Source organism: Halichoerus grypus, chromosome 6 (genome assembly GCF_964656455.1).
Source record: "Halichoerus grypus chromosome 6, mHalGry1.hap1.1, whole genome shotgun sequence".
Classification (NCBI taxonomy): domain Eukaryota; kingdom Metazoa; phylum Chordata; class Mammalia; order Carnivora; family Phocidae; genus Halichoerus; species Halichoerus grypus.
The window spans coordinates 171,946,869-171,968,200 of NC_135717.1; the positions used below are offsets into that span (position 1 = coordinate 171,946,869).

The 21,332-nt window shown below is 47.5% G+C and overlaps 1 protein-coding gene across 1 annotated transcript in view; it reads left to right on the forward strand.

Annotated features, from left to right (window-relative positions):
- The window catches only part of MEI1 (meiotic double-stranded break formation protein 1), a 70,843-nt gene extending 50,558 nt beyond the window's left edge, over nt 1–20,285 (forward strand). The window contains exons 22-31 of the mRNA XM_036098270.2: nt 84–188; nt 1,919–2,029; nt 2,336–2,496; nt 5,997–6,078; nt 6,487–6,662; nt 16,919–17,000; nt 17,461–17,567; nt 18,913–19,044; nt 19,231–19,340; nt 20,080–20,285. Coding sequence (XP_035954163.1) covers nt 84–188; nt 1,919–2,029; nt 2,336–2,496; nt 5,997–6,078; nt 6,487–6,662; nt 16,919–17,000; nt 17,461–17,567; nt 18,913–19,044; nt 19,231–19,340; nt 20,080–20,125 — 1,112 coding nt within the window. The 3' untranslated portion in view covers nt 20,126–20,285. The remainder of the gene's footprint in view (nt 1–83; nt 189–1,918; nt 2,030–2,335; nt 2,497–5,996; nt 6,079–6,486; nt 6,663–16,918; nt 17,001–17,460; nt 17,568–18,912; nt 19,045–19,230; nt 19,341–20,079) is intronic.
- The last annotated feature ends 1,047 nt before the right edge of the window (nt 20,286–21,332 follow it).

Below are 21,332 nucleotides of genomic sequence, written 5' to 3' on the forward strand. Positions count from 1 at the left end.
TTTACAGTGGGGTAGGGTGTCTGTCTGACCTTGGGGTGATGTGAGTATTAGGTCTCCTGACCAGCCCTCCTTGTTCCTCACAGCCTCGGGGAACCTGCCATTGCTCCTGAGCCTCCTTTCTTTAGTGCAGCTGAAGAACACGTCAGAGCAAGAACTGGACAGTATGGCCATGAAGCTTCTTCACCAAGGTGCTTGGGCTTGGGACAGTGCCTGAGGGCCCAGGGCTGGTCATGTTCCTTTATTCCATCATTCAGCCCTTTGGAAGAAGCTAGTGGGTCACTGTTCCTGTGAGCTTCTTGCTATGGGACAGCAATGGCTTTGAGATCTTTCTCTAGTTGTACTGTGAGAGTGTTTGGGAAATGAAACAAAAACAAAAACAGGACACTGTGTGACAGGCACAGCTCTGGAGTCAGGAATGCCTGGGTTTGTTCTCAGTCACTAGTTATGCAACCTTGGGCAGTCACTTAGCTTTAGGTTCCTCACAGGTAAAACAGTAGTACTTAGCTGATTCAGGGTTGAGGTAAGGGGTAACTAGTGCCAGATGCTCACAATGCTTGGCACACAGTAGACCTCCAATGCAATTCTCTGTGCAGACTCCCTTTTCCTGGCACAAGCTCAGTTCTTGCTCCACCTCACTCCACAACTGACTCAGGGTCTGATAATCCACTTCACAGTTCTCTAGGCCTCTTCCACCCATCCCCAAACCTCATTAGGACCTTTCATTGCTGATTAATGCAGTTGCCACTTGATAGGCAGCATCCTTAGGAAGATTTATTGAGGAAATACTGAAATCAATAGGAAAAATGGTGTGTCTTCAGTACCTGTGGAGTGTCGGGGGCTCTGGCCACAGGTGAGGATGGTTCTTTACCTGGCTGGCGCCCAGGCCTCCTCATGAGATAGGTGTCACGCTTAAAAAGGGCCTTCAGGCATGGCCTGGTGCTGGTGCTCCCAGACTGTCTGTCAAGAGTAATACTCAACTGGGAGGGAAGAATGCCTGTGACAAAATCAAACTGCTGTCAAAAGGGCCTCTGAAGGGGATAATAGTGACCTGAAACATACATGTGAAATGTAATATACATTTATATATAACCCTTTTATTTGAGAACATTGCGAGTAGAGGACAGGGGTGAGGAGGGGGCTGCTTGTCTGGTCACTTAGAACTCAAGTGTGATGTGGCCGCCAAAACAGTGAATGGAGACTTAGGAAGGTTTCATATTGAGGCGATGTGGGTCAGGGGAGCAGAGTGCCGGATCCTAGGAGAAAAGGGATATGTTCTATAGGTGTCTGCTCTACAGAGTAGTAACTACTCTGATGAGGGCTGGGGGAGCATGAAGAGGCATCAAATCTTGCCTTAAGAGGTCACAGAGGTCTTCATGGAGGAGGTGAACTTTGAGCTGAATCTTGATTGCTGAATAGGAGTTAAGGAGTTAGCCAGATGAGAGTGATGTGAGAGAGAATATGGCAAATTCAGGGAACTGCACACTGATGGTGATGGAGTCCCCTGGGAAGGTGGTGAGTGCCCCATTGCTGGAAGATTTCAGAGGCTGGATCTTTTCCTGCTAGGGGTGGCAGGTTGGCCTAGATGACCTCTGCAGACTCTCCAACCTGGAGTCTTTGCTGGTATGAATGCTGTTATAGGATGCCTTTAGATCACATAAACTTGTGTAGTCTGTTCTAAGCAGTGCAGTCTGTTCTAAGCTGTGGGCTGCTTGCCTTCAGGTTTCTCTTCCTTGTTACTGTGTTTCTCTTCCTTGGCTGTATTACCAGGGACACTTAGTTTGTGCCTGGTCCCCAAGGCTGGTAGACTGACATCCGAAATTAGCCAGTTAAAGGCCATTATCTGTGAGAATTATGAGGGCTGGTGTGCATGAAATCCATGGAGTGCTACATGATGGGGTGTCTGGGCACTCTCCTGCAGTGAGCAAGCTGTGTGGGAAATGCAGCCCTGCTGACGTGGACATCCTGCAGCCCTCCTTCAACTTCCTGTATTGGAGCCTTCATCAGACTACACCAAGCAGTCAGAAAAGAGGTGCTGGGGCCCCGGCTGAGACAATGAATAGGAAGGGTGCTGGGCAGTGTCTGTGGCCATTGCTGCCCTTAGTTTTTTCCACTTATGAAAATATATATGGGGAGGATGTTGATGGGCCAGACGGTCCTTTCTGGTTCTGATAACCTGTGGTTCTAGAATGAAGCTGGAACCCTTAGAGCCTAAAGCTGATCCTTTTGTTCATTCACCATGTGTGCATGAAGTCCCCGTCAGGTGCTAACCACGATGCGGCACCGAGCAGGGGCTCCTGTGGAACTCATGGCCCTTGCCCCTCCACACCGTCTCCAGCTGCTGCAGTGCTCCTTAGCAGCACGGCCCTGATTGAGCTTCTGGAGAAGACTCTGGCACTCACCTGGACCGAGGTGGGCTCTCCCAGGACCACACTCCTTTGCTCCGCCTGGCTGCTCACAGCTTCCTTCTCTGCTAAGCAGCACAATGGCAGTCTGCAGGTGAGTCACTAGCCCCTGTGGCTTAGGGGCATGGGGTGGCACACAGAGGAGTGACAAAGTTCCTGAGTTCTGGTTCTAGCTCTGTGGCTTATTAGTTGAGTAACCTTGGCAAGGTATTTATTCTCTGAGCTTCAGTGTCCTTGCCTACAGAATGGGGAAGAAAACATCCAGGGTTGTTGTCAGGTTGGTTTATATTAATTTATCATACATGGATAACCTACATGCCAGGCTGTGTTCTAGGCACAGAGGAATAAGAACTAAATATGTACCCCATGTACCCCACACTTGGGAAACTTGTATTGTAGTCTTTAAGCAAAGCCTCGAAAGGTAAGTAAGGTTGTACCAGGCAAAGATAGTAGGGAAAGGCATTCCAGGTAAAGAGAACAATTTGAACAAAGACATGAAACTGCACAAATTTAGGACATGGTGTACACATTTGGAGACTGGTGAGGTACTGTGTGACTAGAATGTAGGGAGTGAACTGTCAGATTGCACAGGAAGGCAGAAGCCAGCCTATGACCTTATAGTGCTGGGTGGTAAGCCGTGAAATGCCAGACATGTGTAAGCTGTCATTGTGATTCTTGGGGAAGGTGATGCAGGGAACAGGGGAACAGTGAACATATCCACAGAGCACCTCTTTCCTCTCAGTCTCTCCCCACCCCCTTGTATGGGACCTTGTCATCATAGTGCCCTGCGTGAGCTCCTCTGTGGGCTGCTCCACATTCAGTCTCCTTCCTAAGCCTGTCTGCTCCTTGTGGATAGAAACCATCTTCTAGCCTTTGAGATGTCTTTGCCCTGTGCCCAGCCCTGTGCCATTCAAGTGCCATTTGTATAGAAGTGAGGTCATTTTTAAAGTTTGGCCTCCAAAAAAAACAAAAAACAACAACAAAAAACGTTTGGCCTCTGAGGTGGCATCAGGCTGTGGCAAATCTATACTATAGTAAGTCCTCTGGTTGTTGTCCACAGCATCGATTTGGGACACGAACCTTTTCTGCTTTTCTGTGTGAGGTTGTCGGGCCCACCTGTACCCCTGCAGTCACCTGCCTGGGTGGGAACCTGTACCGTGTGCCTGGCTCTGCCCTGGTTTTCAGCTCACACCCAGCCAATTACCTACTAACCACCTCCACTCTAAGTCTTCCCCACTGCCTTAGCGTAGGCCTGATGGTTCGTCCTCACCACTAAAGTGGCCTATTCAGTTTCCTGGTCCCTGGCCTTTCCCTTGCTCCATATCTCCTGTGCCTGCAGCCAGTCTGTCTGCACTCTCCACATGGCTGTGGAGACCCTGCTGACCTGGCCCTTCTGCAGCCTTCCTTTCTGCCATTCTACCCTCCTTATCTGTCGTCTCACCAACTGTTAGCTCTTCTCCAGATCAGCTGTGCTCTTTCACATCTCCATACTGTTGATGGTTTGACTGATTGATTGATTCTTTATTTTTTTTATTTTTTATTTTTTTAAATTTTTTTTTATTATGTTAATCCCCATACATTACATCATTAGTTTTAGATATAGTGTTCCATGATTCATTGTTTGTGCATAACACCCAGTGCTCCATGCAGAACGTGCCCTCCTCAATACCCATCACCAGGCTAACCCATCCTCCCAACCCCCTCCCCTCTAGAACCCTCAGTTTGTTTTTCAGAGTCCATCGTCTCTCATGGTTCTTCTCCCCCTCCGATTTCCCCCCCTTCATTCTTCCCCTCCTGCTACATTCTTCTTCTTCTTTTTTCCTTTCTTAACATATATTGCATTATTTGTTTCAGAGGTACAGATCTGAGATTCAACAGTCTTGCACAATTCACAGCGCTTACCAGAACACATACCCTCCCCAGTGTCCATCACCCAGTCACCCCATCCCTCCCACCCCACCCCCCACTCCAGCAACCCTCAGTTTGTTTCCTGAGATTAAGAATTCCTCATATCAGTGAGGTCATATGATACATGTCTTTCTCTGTTTGACTTATTTCGCTCAGCATAATACCCTCCAGTTCCATCCACGTCGTTGCAAATGGCAAGATCTTATTCCTTTTGATGGCTGCATAATATTCCATTGTAGATTGATTCTTTATTTTTTTTAAAGATTTTATTTATTTATTTGACAGGGAGAGAGAAAGAGAGAGAGGGACGAGCAAGCACAAGCAGGGGGAGCGGCAGAAGCAGAGGGAGAAGCAGGCTCCCCACCCAGCAAGGAGCCCGACGTGGGGCTCGATCCCAGGACCCTGGGATCATGACCTGAGTCATCCAGGCACCCCTAATAGCCTTTATTTTAATTAATTAATTAGTTAAATTTTAAAAGATTTTATTTATTCATTTGAGGGAGAGAGCACCAGCAGGGGGAGAGGCAGAAGGAGAGGGAGAAGCAGACTCCCTGCTGAGCTGGGAGCCTGACGTGGGGCTCAATCTCAGGACCTGGAGATCACGACCTGAGCTGAAGGCAGGCCCTCAACCATCTGAGCCACCTGGGCACCCCTATTTTATTTTTTTAACATTTTATTTATTTGTCAGAGAGAGAGAGAGGGCAAGAGCGCACAAGCAGGGGGAGCAGCAAGCAGAGGGAGAAGCAGGCTCCCCACTGAGCAAGGAGTCCAATGTGGGACTCGATCTCAGAACCCTGGGATCATGACCTTAGCTGAAGGAAGCCACTTGACTAAGCACCCAGGTATCCCAGTAGCCTTTATTTTTAAGACAGTTTTAGGTGTACTGAAAAATTGAGCTGATAACACAGAGTTCCCAAATAACTCCCACACAGTTTCCTCTGTTAACATCTTACATTAGTATGTTATCTCAATACCTTTGTACAAATTGGTTCTTCTGCCTGGAACCTGCTGATTCCACTCGCCAACAAGTATTTTTGAGGAACTGCTTTGTGTCAGATTGTGATAGATCCAAGCAGAGAAGTAATTCCTGCCTTGAAGCAGCATGTGTTCTGGGTGAGGAGAGCAGAGCAGACTCAGCTCTGAACCCGCCACTCCCAACTAACCCCTCAGTTTGGACATTGCTTTGACTTTAAAGAGCATGTTCCCCAGTGCTGATCCTCAGCTGTTCTTCACAATAGTTCTGGAGGGAGTGAAAGCAGGTGGCATTATTCCCATTTCATACATGAAGAAAATAAGGCAGGCTGGGAGAGGGGCAGTGATTTCCCCTTGGCCACACGGCTAGCTGGTGGCAGAGCCAGGGTTTTGATTCTGGGCTGTCTGACTCTAGATCTATGTTAGTTGGATGGTGGGCTGAGGTGGAGCCTGAATCACAGATGAGGCCAGGGAGGCTCCCTGGTGGAAGAGTTCATTGACGATGGGGGAAATTTGGGAGAAGAAGGGTTTTCTATGTACAGGTTGATTTGCCTCACTTTCCTGAATCCAGGACTGGTGGGCTCCCAAGACTGTCTCCTCTGTCCCCCTGGATGCAGTGGGTATGTGCAGGTACATAGGAGATATTGGGACAGGTTGTTTTCTGCTCAAGCTGCCAGAATGTGGGAGCTTGTCCCCTTACCTCTGCCCTACCAGGTTCACCAGACACTGTCCGTGGAACTGGACCAAGTATTGAAGGTCCTCAGCTTTCCAAAGAAAAATGCTGCGCTTCTCTCAGGTATGGCCCCAAGGGCCTCTAGCAGGAAAAGAAGAGCTTTTCTCTTAGACTGTGAGATGGGACCACTCCCCCCAGATCAGCCTATGGTCACCCCATTATTATCTCCACTGTCTTCCCCTGTGACAGAGCTAGGTGGGAGGTGGGGAAGGAGGCAGGAACTGAGTATAAAGGTTTTCTTTCTTCTTTTTTTTTTAAAGATTTTATTTATTTATTTGACAGAGAGAGACACAGCGAGAGAGGGATCACAAGCAGGGGGAGTGGGAGAGGGAGAAGCAGACTTCCTACTGAGCAGGGAGCCTGATGCGGGGCTCGATCCCAGAACCCTGGGATCACGACCTGAGCCGAAGGCAGACGCTTAATGACTGAGCCACCCAGGCGCCCCGAGTATAAAGGTTTTCTTGCTTTCAGCTGCCATCTTATGCTTCCTGCGGACAGCCCTGCAACAAAGCTTTTCCTCTGCCCTTGTGGTCCTGGTGCCCTCAGGGACCCAGCCACCACCGGCCCCTGAGAACACTGTCCTAGCTCCACTGAGAACATCACAGGTGTTGTCCCTGGTCATTGGACTGCAGAACCTTTTGGTGCAGGTAAGGCCCTTGCTGAGTGGGACCCTGTCAGTGGAGCCTGCTTCTCCCAGAACAACAGTAGGAAAGGGTGGCTGCCTGTTAAGAACCTGGTATTTCCTCCAGGATTGGAGGGTGGATTAATTGGGACTTTTAAAGTTATAGTGACAGAAATGAAACTCAAAATGGCTCATAACTGAGAAGGCCAGAGGTCAGCACTGGCTTCAGGCCCAGGTGGATCCCAGAGGCTCAGACAATGTCATCAGAACTCTGTCTCCATGTCTTGGTTCTGCATTTCTCTCAGCTTTGTTCTCATGGGATGGTAGGATGACCAACAGCAGCACCTTTCCAGCAGCAGGAGACTTTCTCTTTCCCAGCAGCCCCCAGAACTGAGTCTCATTAGCCTGGCTTGGGTGACCTGCCAGTCACTGTGGCTGGCCCATAGGATGCTCTGGTTGACCTGGCTTGGGCCAGCGCCCTCTCCTGGAGGCTGGGGCATATAGTCAGCTCTCTATAACTCATGTAGACTGAACACGAAAGAGGGATGTTCCGCAAAAGAAAACTGTTCACAGAAAAAGGAGGAGTGAATTTCGTGTAAGCCAAAACAATAGATGTCTACCTCAGAGGGTTTTATGATTCACAGCTTAGAGGACTTTTGGAGATCATTGTTTATCTAGCCATCAAATACTATGAAGAGTGGTGGGGGCATGGAGATATGTCAGGCGCCTGCCTTTGAGGAGTGAGCATTTGGTGGGGGGCTGCCATATAGACAAGAGGTGATAACACAGTGTGGTGAGTTTGAGGCTAAAGGGACACACTGCACTGTGGGAGTACCGGGTGTAACTAATAGGCTGGTGTAGGGTTAGTGAAGAGTTGCTGTCAGAGAAGGTTTCCTGGAGGAGGTGCTTGAGCTGGGCTGGAAAGACCACATGACTTGTCCTACCTCCCCAAGGGCAGGGGGGGTAACAGAAATGGCATTTATCTTGATGGCAGCACCATTTTTCTCTCTGGTATGGACTCATTCCCTGTCCCTGGCCTCTGGGACACCCTTGATTCCCCAGGACTTTCTTCTCTTTTAAGAAGCTTATTGTATATTACTTTCAACTATGAGCTGGTCACCATAGGGTGACTGAAGCCCTAGATGTTTATGCTGCTTTAGTTAGACTTGCACTCTCTTTTCTTGCCCTTTGGAGCTTGTCCAAGGGAGACAGATTCGGTCTGATCTGATGGCAAATCATTCATGGGACAAGAGGAGGGAGGTGGGGGGAGCCAGCAAATGAGTGAGAGGACTTGCGGAGACTTCCTGGGGGTGGGATGGGGGCCTTGATTTGAGTAGACTCTATTTGGTGTCCAGATGATTACTGCACATACATGATATGGCTGTTGATTGTGGGAGATTATATTCAAGGATTGATCCCCACTGGGCCTGTGCACAGTATGGGGAAAGTTGGAAATGTAAGGAGATAGAGGATGCTCCAGGAGTGGCCCTTTGCTGGCACTGTGGTTGCCGAGCTTGTTCCGCCAGCACATCCATGCACAAGGCTCTCTACACTTAGCTCTCTCTGGTGTAGGTCCCCATTTTCATATCAGTCTTCCCCAGTCTGTGAGCTCCTTAAAGGTAGGAACTGTGTATGACTCATCTTTGTGTCTTGTTCCCCTTGTGGGTTCAAAAAAATCAGGAATCAGATGAGAACCAAAACATCAGCTTTATTTCTGGTAAACGCTGTAGGAGAATGTAGCTGGGACTTCAGGTCATACTGGGTTTTTTTTGGTCTGGAGTTTTTCATATACAGCAAAGGTGAAAGAATTTTAGTGAGAGGCAAAGTCTAACTAAAACAGCATATACCCACCACCTAGATTCTACCATTAACATTTTCGTATACTTGCTTTATATCTATCCAAAAAGAGCTTATTTTATTTTAATTCATTCATTCATTCATTCATTCATTTTTAATTTTTAATTTTTTTTTCAAAGAGAACTTTTAAACCACCCTCTTTTCCCCCAGGCCAGACCAGGAGCCTATAGGCAGGGAAATTATGTTTACATTATGGACACTTTGCCACCTGGTTGCGATCTTAAGAGTTTAAGTTCGTGGGAGCATGACCTTTTAATACCTTGATCCTGTCCTGATGGCATAGAAAATGGTAGGCTAGTATTTTACCTGTTAGATAAATCTCTCCTTTGGTGAGGAGGAGCCAGTTAAATGTGGGAGGAAGGGCAAATGCTTTCTCTCCAATGTTTTTGAAAGGGCCAGAGTTCTTATTGTAACATTCAGAACATAAGAGAAAAGTTATTCTCTTATACTCAATATCCAGCATAAAGCCTGGCACCGAATTGGCATCCAATGTTTGTTGAATGAGTGAATGAGGACACAGAAATGAATATGATATGACTCTAGCCATTTAAGTACTCAGATTGTAGGAAATACTAATAATTACAATTAATGCCAAAATGACCTATTATTTGAATCAAGAAAGTCTTTGCAGGAGAGGTTGCATTTGAACCAGGCCTTGAGTGATGAAAAACTTTCCTCAAACCAGTAGCCTAAACACTAAGGGGTTAGTGACTTCCTGTAGCACCATTACCGTTCAACTGTCCTGCCCAGGAGCCTGGGTGTCACCAGGCCTCTGACACTCTTCTGTGCCTCTGGCAGTTTTTTTCTTTTTTAATCATGGTAAAATATTACATAACAAAATTAACCATTTTAATCATTTTTAAGTTACAGTTCTGTGGTAGTAAGTACATTTACACTGTTGTACAAACACTACCACCTTCTTTCTCCAAAACTTTTTCATCTCGTCAACCTAAAACTCTGTCTACATCAAACAATAACTCCCATTGCCCCCTCTTCCCACCCCTTGACAACCGCTGTTCTACTTTCTGTCTCTATTTGACTATTTAACTCTTCTAGGTACGTCATATAATTAGAATAATATACTATTTATCTCTCTGGAAGTTTTTGACTCTCCTCAACAGTCCCTGGGAAGGGGAACCACCTGGAGTAACTCATGAATTCCTCATGAGAGGCTACTGGGTCTGTGTGGGGAGTTGCTCAGCCTCACAGTCACTATCCGTGCCGCTGTCTGATGAACAGGACCAAGTAGCCCCCTCCTCCTTTCTATCACTGACACACTCCTGAGAAATTCCCTGGCCTTCTGTTTTCAGCCATAATGACCTTTCTGTCACTGCCCTTGACCCAAGGGAGTATATGGAAGAGTCATTTTGTTTCTCTGTCCTCTCCCCAGGGCTGGAGCTAAACGTCCTTCAGACCCTTCCATAGGTTTGCTGTTTAAAAATAGTTCTTTATTTGTTCAGTCATTCATACACCCAGCAAACATTATTCCATAGCAATCCAAGAATAGAGGAGGTCTCTCTCTCTGTCTCTCCTGAGCTCCCGGAATGGTTTATTCAGCCCTGTAATAAGGATTGCATTTATCATATTATATGGTCAGTGGTCTGCATTTCTGTCTTCTTCCGTAAAGCTGTGAATTTCTTTTAGGCAAAAACTTCTGCCGCTTGCGGGGGTCAGAGGAGGCCTCACAGAGGTGACATTGAATTCAGCCTTGAACAGTGTCTAGGCAGAGGTAGAGGGAAGGGCATTGCAGGCAGGGAAGACAGCATGAGCAAAAGCATGTAATATAGAAGTGTGCAGTGGGGTGTGGGGGGCAGCGAGAATTAGAAGATGACACTGAGGAGCTGGGCAGGGGCCATATCAGTCAGTACCTTACGTACCAGGCCAAGAAGTGTTGGGGGAGCCATGAAGGGTTTCTATCAGACTGAGTTTTTGAAAGATCACTGGCAACCCCATTAGGGAAGAGGGGTGGGAAGAGAAAGCCTGAAGGCAAGGGGACTGTTGAGCAAGAGATTGTTGCAGTGACCCAAGTAAATGACAGGCCCATTTCACACCCACTGGGATAGCTAAAACAAAAAAGAGAGATAATATCAAATGTTGGTGAGAATGTAGAGTAAGTGGAACAGATTGTTGATGGGAATGAAAAGTGATGCAGCTACTTTGGAAAACAGCCTGGAAGAACTTCAAAAAGCTAAATGTGGGATTACCATATGACCCAACAATTCTGCTCCCAGGTATTATGCTCAAGAAAATTGAAAGCGTTTATCTACACAAAAGCTTGTATAGAGATGTTCATAGCAGTACTATTCATAATAGTTCCAAAGTACAAAGAACCCCAATGTTCACCAGCTGATGAGTGGATAAATAAATCGTATATACATACAATTGAATACTATCTGGCCATAAAAAGTAATGAAGTAGTCACATGCTGCAACATAGATGAGCCTTGAAAACATGCTCAGTGAAAGAAGCCAGACATAAAAAACCACATATGATATGATTTCCTTTAGATGAAATGTCCAGGATAGGAAAATCTGTGGAGATGGAAAGTAGATTAGTGGTTGCCTAGGACTGGGGTTGGGGGACAGGCAGTGGGGAACAACTGCTAATGAGTAATGAGGTTTCTCTTTGGGATGATGAAAATATCCTGGAATTATATGACTGCAGGACTCAATATACTAAAAACTGCTGATCTACACTTCTAAAAGGATGAATTTTATGGTTTATGAATTATATCTCATTAAAGCTGTTATTTTAAAAAGCAGTATCAAGGGGGGAAGAATGACAGTACTGCATAAGCTAGGGCACTGAGTGCTGGTCCTCCTTGACATCTCTGGGCCAGAGCAGCCGTGCAGCATCGGCACCACTGATGGAGTGCTGGGCAGCATGTGCACAATCTGCAGGTGTCTGACCCAAGGTGGACCCGTGCAGTGCAGTGGAAGTTGCACTGGCCAGAATCACAGAGATCTGCATAGTAGCCCCTGCCCAGCTCCTAGCTCTGAAGGGGTTTAGCAAGTCAATTCTTACTGATTCTCCATTTCTCTATCTGCAAAATAAAAGGAGTCTTTCAGCATTAGGTGTTTGGGCCTATGAGAACAGCTTCCATTCCCCCAGGAAGGGAGCACAGCAGAGAAGTGTTGGTTGCGGTGAGGATGGAGGCAGTGTCCAGGGTTCACCATGCTGGGTTATATGGGGGAAAGAGGGCAGGTTAGTAGCAGTGGAAGGGTCCAAAGAAGGGTTGTGGTCACTGGTGTGATTTGCGTGGCACTGGAGTAGAGCAGAGCCAGGGCAAACTTCCCTTCTGCTTAGTTCTTAGAGGAACCACAGGACTGTAAGTCTCTGAATGTCTCCGGAGTAGAAATACAGTAGGTTTGTTCTGGGTTTCTTTGGAGATGGAGACCTTGGCCAGCAGGTGGAGCTGCAGGAAGACAGGAAGGGGGCCTTTTCTCATGTCCAGGACTGTCTAACAGTAGAGCAGGCTGCCTTGGGGTGAATGGAGAAGAGTAGTCTTGTGGCTGCGGGTCTCCAAGCAGAAACCAGGTGTCCCCAGCAAAGACGGCTGCTGGATTCCAGGCCAGTTGCTACACCTCTTTGGAAACTTGGGAAAGGGTAAGTGTGGGTGTGAGCAGGGAAGAGAGTTATCCTTGTGCTCAGACTTGGCTTTGTGATTGGGGTGGGCATGGAATGTTGTTATCAGTTTGGAAATCAGTGAGCTCATTAGTTTTACAAGATGTGAGGTTTTGATCTCAAGGGTCATTCCTACTAGAGCAGAGGTTCATGTCAGGTTAAGGTTCTAGGAGAATAGGAGGTGGAGAGAGAACATTTACTGAGTGCCTGCTCTGGGCAAGCACTTGACATATGTTATTTATTCATCACAATTCCTCTATAAGGTAGACATTATCATCTCTGGGTTTTTTTTTGTTTTGTTTTGTTTTGTTTTAAGTAGACTTCATGCCCAGCGTGGAGCCCAATGCAGGGCTCGAACTCACAACCCTGAGATCAAGACCTGAGCTCAGATCAGGAGTCGGACGCTAACCAACTGAGGCACCCAGGTGCCCCTCATCTCAGTTTTATAGACAAGGAAACAGAGTCCCAGAGATATTAAGTAACTTACCTGAGGTCACACACTTTTAGGTCAGAATTCAAACCTAAGTCTTTTTGGCTACAAAATCCATGTTCTTTCAGTGTCCCAAGAAGTGCATCCTGTGAATAGGAGCCGTTATTACCTGAGTGGTCGTACCTGGCTTTCCTAATGCCCAGCGGCCCTGGCTCTTCATACACCGTTCAGCCAGTCCTCACTGGGTGTATTAGGTAATATGGACAGGGGGTCAGAGAGTGGCCCTGGGGTCACAGCGCTTGACCAGATGGGGAAGCGAAAGCATGCTGGCCCATAACTGTGTGATCTTGCTTACCTGGGAAGAGGCTGGAAGTTCCCACTGGTTAAGAGTTAATTTAATTTAATTTTTAAAAAAGATTTTATTTATTTGAGAGGGAGAGGGAGAGATAGCATGAGCCAGGGGAGTGGCAGAGGGAGAAGCAGGCTCCCCACCGAGGAGGGAGCCCGACAAGGGGCTCGATCCTAGGCCTCTGGGATCATGACCTGAGCTGAAGGCAGACACTTAGCTGACTGAGCCACCCAGGCGCCCCAAGAGTTAATTTTAGATTGGAGGAGAAAGGGCACAAAGCCTAGTGTTTTGTTCTAGACCTGCCATCTACTGATATAGGTGTCTTCAGGTCAAGTATTTTTTTCTCTGGGCCTCATTTTCTCAGCTATAAAATAGGTAAGTGGATTAGCTCAAACACTTCAAGCTGTGTGCCTTGGAGGCCTTAGGGGCTCTGTGGAGAAAACCCAGGGGTTGTTAAAGAGGGGGCTATTACCTCTGTTGTGCATTTCATGAAGCTGCTCTCACCCTTTATTGAGTGTTTACTCGGTGCCAAGCACTAGCTGAACACTGTATATCCATTCTCATCCAACCCTCTCAGCAACCCAGTAATTTTTTTTATCCCCAGTCAGCAAGGGTAAGTGACCTTGGCCAGGGTCACATAGATGGTAAGTGACTAAGCAAGGATGCAAGCCCAAGTCTGTCCCATATTCTTTTTTTTTTAATTTTTATTTTTAAAAAAGATTTTATTTGGGACCAGAGCCGAAGGCAGCTGCTTAACCAACTGAACCACCCAGGTGTCCCAAATAAAATCTAATTTAGATGTCTCTCTGACAAATAAATAAAATCTTTTTAAAAAATAAAAATAAAAGATTTTATTTATTTAAGAGAGAGAGAGCTAGAAAGAGCATGAGTGTGGGGGGGAGGGGCAGAGGGAAAGGGAGAATCAGACTCCCTGCTGAGCAGGGAGCCCAATGCAATGCGACGCAGGGCTCTATCCCAGGACCCTGGAATCATGACCTGAGCCACCCAGGTGCCCCCTTTTTTACCCCAAGATTTTATTTATTTGAGAGGGAGCATAAGCAGGGCAAGTGGCAAAGGGAGGACAAGCAGACTCCCTGCTGAGCAGGAAGCCCCATGACTTGGGTCTCTCAGTCCCAGGAACCTGAGCTCAGGACCTGAGCTGAAGTCAGACACTTAACCAACTGAGCCACCCAGGCGCCCCTGTTCCATATTCTTTTCTTTTTTTTTAAGATTTTATTTATTTGACAGAGATAGCAAGAGTAGGAACACAAGCAGGGGGAGAGGGAGAAGCAGGCTTCCCGAGGAGCAGGGAGCCCGACGCAGGGCTGGATCCCAGGACCCTGGGATCATGACCTGAGCCGAAGGCAGACACTTAATGACTGAGCCACCCAGGCGCCCCCCTGTCCCATATTCTTAACCACCACATTGCTGCCTTCTGAAGAAGAGTATGAAGACAGCTTAGCCTTTTTTGTTGTTGCTAGTTTTTACCTTTTAAAAAATCAGTTATTTTGAGATATAATTACATGCCATAAAATTCACTAATTTTAAGTGTACAATTAAATGAGTTTTGACAAATAGTTTTGTAAACACTATCACAATCATGATATAGAACATTTCCATCACCCCAGAAAGTTCCCTTGTGCCCCTCTATAGTCAGTCTCTTCTCCCCATCCCTGTCCCTCAGTAAACACTGATCAGCTTTCTCTCACTATAGTTTTACCATTTCTAGAATTCATATAAATGAAATCATACAAAATGTGGTCTTGTGTGTCTAAATTCTGTCAGTTAGCTTAATGCTTTTGAGATTCATATTGTCATGTGTGTCAGTACTTCATTTCTTTTTATTGGTGAGTAGTCGTCCATTATATGGCTGTACCACAACTGTTTACCCATTCACCTGTTGATTTGGGACTTCCAGATTTTTGGCTATTGTGCATAAAATTGTTCTTAATACTAAAGTACAAGTCTTTGCGTGGACATACAATTTCATTTCTTGTGGGTACATATCTAGGAGTGGAATTGCTGGGTCAAACGACATATTCGCTTTTTTTTTTTTTTTTTTAAGATTTTATTTATTTATTTGACAGAGAGAGACACAGCGAGAGAGGGAACACAAGCAGGGGGAGTGGGAGAGGGAGAAGCAAGCTTCCCGTGGAGCAGGGAGCCCAATGCGGGGCTCGATCCCAGGACCCTGGGATCATGACCTGAGCTGAAGGCAGACGCTTAATGACTGAGCCACCCAGGCGCCCTGACATACTCACTTTCTAATGTGTGTAACAAGTTACCACAAATGTAATGGCTTGGCACCATACTGTATTATCCCACAGTTCTCTATATCAGAAGTCTGGGTAGGTTTGACCAAGTTCTTCGCTCAGGGTCTCGCAAGGCTGAAATCAAGGTGTTGGCCAGGCTGGGTGCTTATATGGAGGATCTGGGGAAAAAATCCACCTCTTCCTCAGGGCCCTCTTCTAGCTCTTTAAGGTTGCTCACATTCTTCCTTAGCCGGCCCCGCTATCTTCAAACCACCGATGCATGCTGAGTCCTCACACCCTCGGGCTCTCTGGTTCTTCTGCCACCAGCCAGAAAAAACTGCTTTCCAATGGCTGGTGTGACTAGATTGGGCCCAAATAATCTCCCTTTTGCCACATATTGTAGCATAATCACAGGAGTAACATCTGGGAGCAAAGTCATGAGATAGTCTTAAAATTCTGCCTACCACTATGAAGTATATGTTTATAGGGAAGTATATGTTTATAAGAAACCGTCAGACTTTTCCAAAATGACTGCACCATTTTACTTTCCCATCAGAAGTATATGAGAGTTCCAGTTGCTCCACATTCTGGCCAACATGATATTGTCAGTCTTTTTAATTTTAGCTATTGGTGGGTGTTGTAGTGGTATCTCATGGTGGTTTTCATTTGCATTTCCCTAATGACTGATGATAATGAGATCTTTTGGTATGCTTATTAGAGCATAAAATTTTGTTTGATATAAGGTTCTGCTTTAAAAAAAGGTTGAAACCTACTGGCTTAGATAAACTGTGAGGTTCTTACAGAGTCTATAATCTGTGAATCTCTTAGTGGAGCCCAGGGCTTAACTCCTTTCCCGAAACAGTCTATTGTTTTTTAAAAAAGATTTTATTTATCAGACGAGATCGGGCACGTTCAGGGTGGTATGGCCTGGGTGGCTCGGTTGGTTAAGCGACTGCCTTCGGCTCAGGTCATGATCCTGGAGTCCCAGGATCGAGTCCCACATCGGGCTCCCTGCTCAGCGGGGGGTCTGCTTCTCCCTCTGACCCTCTTCCCTCTCTTGCTATCTGTCTCTCATTCTCTCTCTCTCTCAAATAAATAAATAAAATCTAAAAAAAAAAAAAGATTTTATTTATTTGAGAGAGAGAGCAGGAGCCGGGCGGGAGGGGGCGTGCTCAGAGGGAAAGGGAGAAGCAGACTCTCTGCTGAGCAGGGAGCCCAGCGTGGGGCTGGATCCCAGGACCCTGAGATCATGACCTGAGCTGAAGGCAGACGCTTAACCATCTGAGCCACCCAGGCACCCCTTCTTTTCTGAAACAGTCTCTTGAAGGTAGGTAGAGTGTAGGTAAATCATCAGTATAAGCACTATGCTCCATGTGTGGGTTAGAGATGAAAGCAACAAACTTTTTTTTTTTTTTAAGATTTTTTATTTATTTATTTGACAGAGAGAAAGCGAGAAAGGGAACACAAGCAGGGGGAGTGGGGGAGGGAGGAGCAGGCTTTCGGCTGAGCAGGGAGCGCAATGCGGGACTCGATTGCAGGACCCTGGGATCATGACCTGAGCCGAAGGCAGACACTTAACGACTGAGCCACCCAGGCACCCCAAGCAACAAACACTTCTTGATTATCTACAGGGTTACAATCCCAAATCTGAAATTCGGAAATACAAATTATTCTGAAAACCAAATTTTTTTTTCTTGGTTGGCAATAACACTCATTGGTAGCAAAACCTGACATGAAGGGGTTTTGTTTGTTTGTTTATTTGTTTGCAGAAGGACCCTCTGTTGTCCTATGCCTGTGTTGGCTGCCTGGAAGCCTTGCTTGACTACCTGCATGCCCGGAGCCCAGACATCGGTAGAAACCTTGTCCATTCTCTGATGTTCCCATAAGGGTGGCCAGCCCCTGCCACCTTACTGTCCCAGACTCCCAACCTCTGTTTTTTGATTCATACTCATTTTGTTTAATTCTTTTCATAACATGCAAGGGCATTGTGATGTCCATTATATGGATGAGGACCCTGCAGTCCAAAGAGGTCAAATAACCTGCCCAACCAAGGTCACAAAGCTCCGAAGTGGCAGAGCCCTTCCTGTTGCCTGCTTCCCACAATAGTGGGATATAGTCTCCCTGAGCCAGGCAGCATGGGTGGATAGAAGCCCAGGGAGGAAAGAAACTTCCAGTGGTCAGTTTGTCCAATGCCCTGCCTCTAGCTGAGCAACCCCTTTTTGAGCCAGTAAGAGACAGTCCTCTTCAGCAATGCTCCAAGGCCTCTGGAAAAGCAGCAGTAACAACCCAGAGTGACTGGTGTTTCCTATAGCATTCCATGTGGTCTCCCAGCCCTGGAATCGGTTTTTGCTGTTTACCCTCCTGGATGCTGGAGAGAGTTCCTTCCTCAGACCTGAGATCTTGAGGCTCATGACCCTGGTAAGTGCAGAATGGATGGTCCTATGGTGTGAAGAATGTCATGAGCTGGGTGGTCCTGAAGAGGCCAGGTAGAGGGGTAGAAAGTAGAGGGGCTGGGTGGGCCTTCACCATAAAAGAGACCTACTCAGAGAATTCCTCTAAACGCCCACATCTCCTCACCCCCCAAAGACCCAGATACTCTTTCTAATTCATTAGCACGTGAAACATTGGCCAGGGCTTGTCTGCTACATCCAGATCCTATGCTAGGGACCAAAGATGTCACTGAGCCAAATGCTCTGCCTTCTAAGGGTCCCTCAGTCTAAAGAAGGAGATAGACAAGGAAACTAATAGTTAAAACATGATGCTATTAGTGGCATGGTAGAAGATATGCTAAGTGCCTGGTGCACAGTAAGTGCCCATTGAATAAACAACAAAGCAGTGAGCCTATGAATGATAGTGAAGTGAATCAATGAATAAATCAGTGGTTGTTGTGGGAACACAGAGAAGAGTACAGTTGACCACTGAATAACGTGGGGGTTAGGGTCAACTGTGCTGACCCTCGCACAGTTGGAAATCCGCATATTAACTTTTGACTCCCCCAAAACCTAACTACTAATAGCCCACTGTTGACTGAAAGCCTGACTGATAACATAAAGTCAGTTAACACATTTTGTATGTTATGTGTACTAAATACTGTATTCTTACAATAAAGTAAGCTAGAAAAAGAAAATGTTATTAAGAAAATCATAAAGAGAAAATACTTTTACAGTACTGTACTATATTTATCGAAAAAATCTGTGGATAAGTGGACCTGTGCAGTTCACTCTTGTGTTGTTCAAAGATTGACTGTAATTGCTTCTGCCAGAGCCAGGGGGGAGAGGTGAATAAGGATGCAATAAGCACTCAATTAATGCCTCTATTTCTTTAATGCAATGAAAACATTCAGCAGGAAGGAAACATTTTAGGTGAGGTTTGAAGGATTAATAGGCAAAGAGGAGGAAAAGTATTCCAGGTAGTGAAGTGAAAATAGCAGGTAAATGAGTACATGGTGGTATGTTTGGATAACCACACATAGTCCTTTTTGGCCATGAGTGTGAGGTGCAGGGCCAAGCAGTGAGGGGAAGGATACTGAAGGGGTCAGCAGGGCTAACTCTCTCAGGGTTTCACAGTCTGCCTCATTTACCCCACTCTTCTGTGACACAGCCCCACCTCTGCCCACCAACTCTGAGCTCCTGAAGGCAGGGTTCTCTGGGCTTCAGATCTGTGCCCCCAGCCTGGTGTCAAAAACAGCAGGGACACAGGAAATATCTGTGAATGAAGGAGATGCCAAATCACTGTGTGTTTGGGGCTTCTCTCCCTGGCCTAGTTTGTGCGGTTCCAGAGCAGCAGTGTCCTCTCTCATGAGGAAGTGGGTCATGTTCTGCAAGGTGCAGCTTTGGCTGACCTCTCTACCCTGTCGAACACCACACTCCAGGCTCTGCGTGGCTTCTTCCTGCAGGTGGGTGGGAAGGGGATGCTGGGTAGCCGCTGTAAGGCTAGACTGTCCATGCCATCTTCTCCGCGGAGGATGGGTGCTCTGGCCACAGCAGCCGTGGGAGGTCAGGAGTACAGAGGGTGGAGGGTTGAGAGGGCCTGTATGGAGTGGCTGCTGAGAAGGCCTATCTTCCCTGCCTTCTTCCCTCAGGTCCAGAGCATGGGCCTCCTGGCTGATTACAGCACGGCCCAGACCCTGCAGGCCTCCTTAGAGGGCCTTTCCCTGAGCACCTCCTCCGCCCAGCCACCCCTGGACATGCTGTATCCTTTCTTGCATCTGGGAGCCTTGGACTGGGCAAGGTCACCCAGGCTATGGGAGGCTGTGGCATCATGCTTCAGCGGGGTGACACTGTCTACAGCTCTGTCCTTTAAAGCATTTGCATCCGTGAGAATAATAGTGGATAGTAATGATACTGACTTACTCTGTTTAAGTTCCTACCAAGGGCCACACACATTACTTGTACTATGTCTAATCCTCACAGAGGCTAGGGCTGTTAACATAGATGTAACTTACACCAGAGAGGTTAAATGATGTGCCCAGGATCACACAGTAATAGCATCAGGATCTGACCCCCATTTGTCTGTCTTCAGTGCCACATCACCACACTCAGGAAGGAGCCAGTCCTTCCCCAAGAGCTTTGGAGAAAGCTGCCCAAACCCAGTTGATAGAGGTGCTTCCCTCAGCCCAATGGGGGTGCTGGCTGACTGACCTGTCCCTGAGAAAGCCTGGGGCTGTGGGCAGTGGCTAGAGGCCCTCTGTGGGTGGTTGTGGTGCTCCAGAGACACTTCAGTCTGGTGCTTCCTCCCCATCCCCACTACCTCCCTGGCTCTCCTTCCCCTGTGCCTGAAACAGTTCCCTGTTGAATACCTACCCTGGTGTTTGGGTCCCAGATTTGGAATCCAGCCCACTATTCCTAAGAGCACCTTTGGGCTCTGGAAGTGTGGTTCTCCCACGGTTGGCTCCTCCTTTCTGCGTTTTCCTCTCATGTTTTGCTGCCAGTTGCCTCGGAGGGGTGGCTGTATCCCTATCCCACATCAGAGACTGACCCTCATAACTTGAAGGCCCGGAAAGAGAGAACTAAGACTTGGAGAAGAGAAAGTCAGAATTGTTGGGGAAATGGATGACAAATGTAGCCATTTACTCCATTGTTGAAATGGAGTCAGGAAATAAAATGATACACTCACATGTCTCTGTGGGCTCTCCAAAAACATTTCTGTCTCAACTTATCTTGGCTCCCTGGAGCTGATAACTCTGCCACTGGGATAGTGGATTGCTTCAATAAGGAATGGATGGCCTCCTCAGGGACAGGGGATGGGATTTGTTGTGGTAACATGTAAGGAGCACCAGCTGGCTGCCTCAGTTGTACCCAGAAGATACCAGTCAGGCCATCCACGGGGCTGGAAGTGCAGAGAAAGGCCATGTGTGTGGTACCCGTGTGATCCAGGTGCTCTGTGAGGCACTTTACCTGCTGCCTCACCTCACGTGAAGGTGGAGAGAGGTGCAATTTCCAGGCAAGGAAGCTGAGCAGGTCAAATCCTTCTGTGCCTCGCTAGCCGAGCCCAGCTGTTCCCTGGCTAAAGTGGGTCCCTGTGTTTCTTTCCGTGGGCCCTCCCCAGAGCTTGTATTTGATTACTACGTGTGCAGTTCTTTTAAGGTCTGCTCTCCACAACTGTGCCTGCTTCCTGTTCCCGGCTCAGCCCACTGCGCCTCTGGCTCCCTGTCCGCCTGCCGAGCCCCCTGCCCCCCCACCCACACCTGGGTGCCGGTAACTGGGCAGCCCACCCTGCTCCTCGGGCTTGGCTGTACGGACCCTGCACAAAACTGGTCTGAACTCCGTCCTAATGAACGGATAGGGAGGCCCCCGACGAACCAGGTTTAGAAGCTGGTGGACTGGAGAGGCGAGCAGGGGATGCACCAACTCCGCACTGCCGATTTCTTAAAAAAAGAAAAAAAACAGTGCTAGTCGTGACCCACCAAACTGATCCTGTCAACTGCAGTTTAAAAGACAGCTGATGAAAAGTTTCGGTCAGGGCCCCAGTCCGCAGACGCGCCCTTTGCGTCGGGCCCAGACTCCCGCAGACTTAACTTCCTGCAATCTGGCCGTGACAGGGTGACAATCGCGCCCCGGCACAAGGTGGGCGGGACTAGACCCCGGTTTACCGCGCTGGGGGCGGGGCGGGTCGGGGCGGGAAGTGAGGTCAGCTGAGCGGCCGTCGCGGCTCGCGCTCATTGGCCGGGGGCGGTGCTTGGAG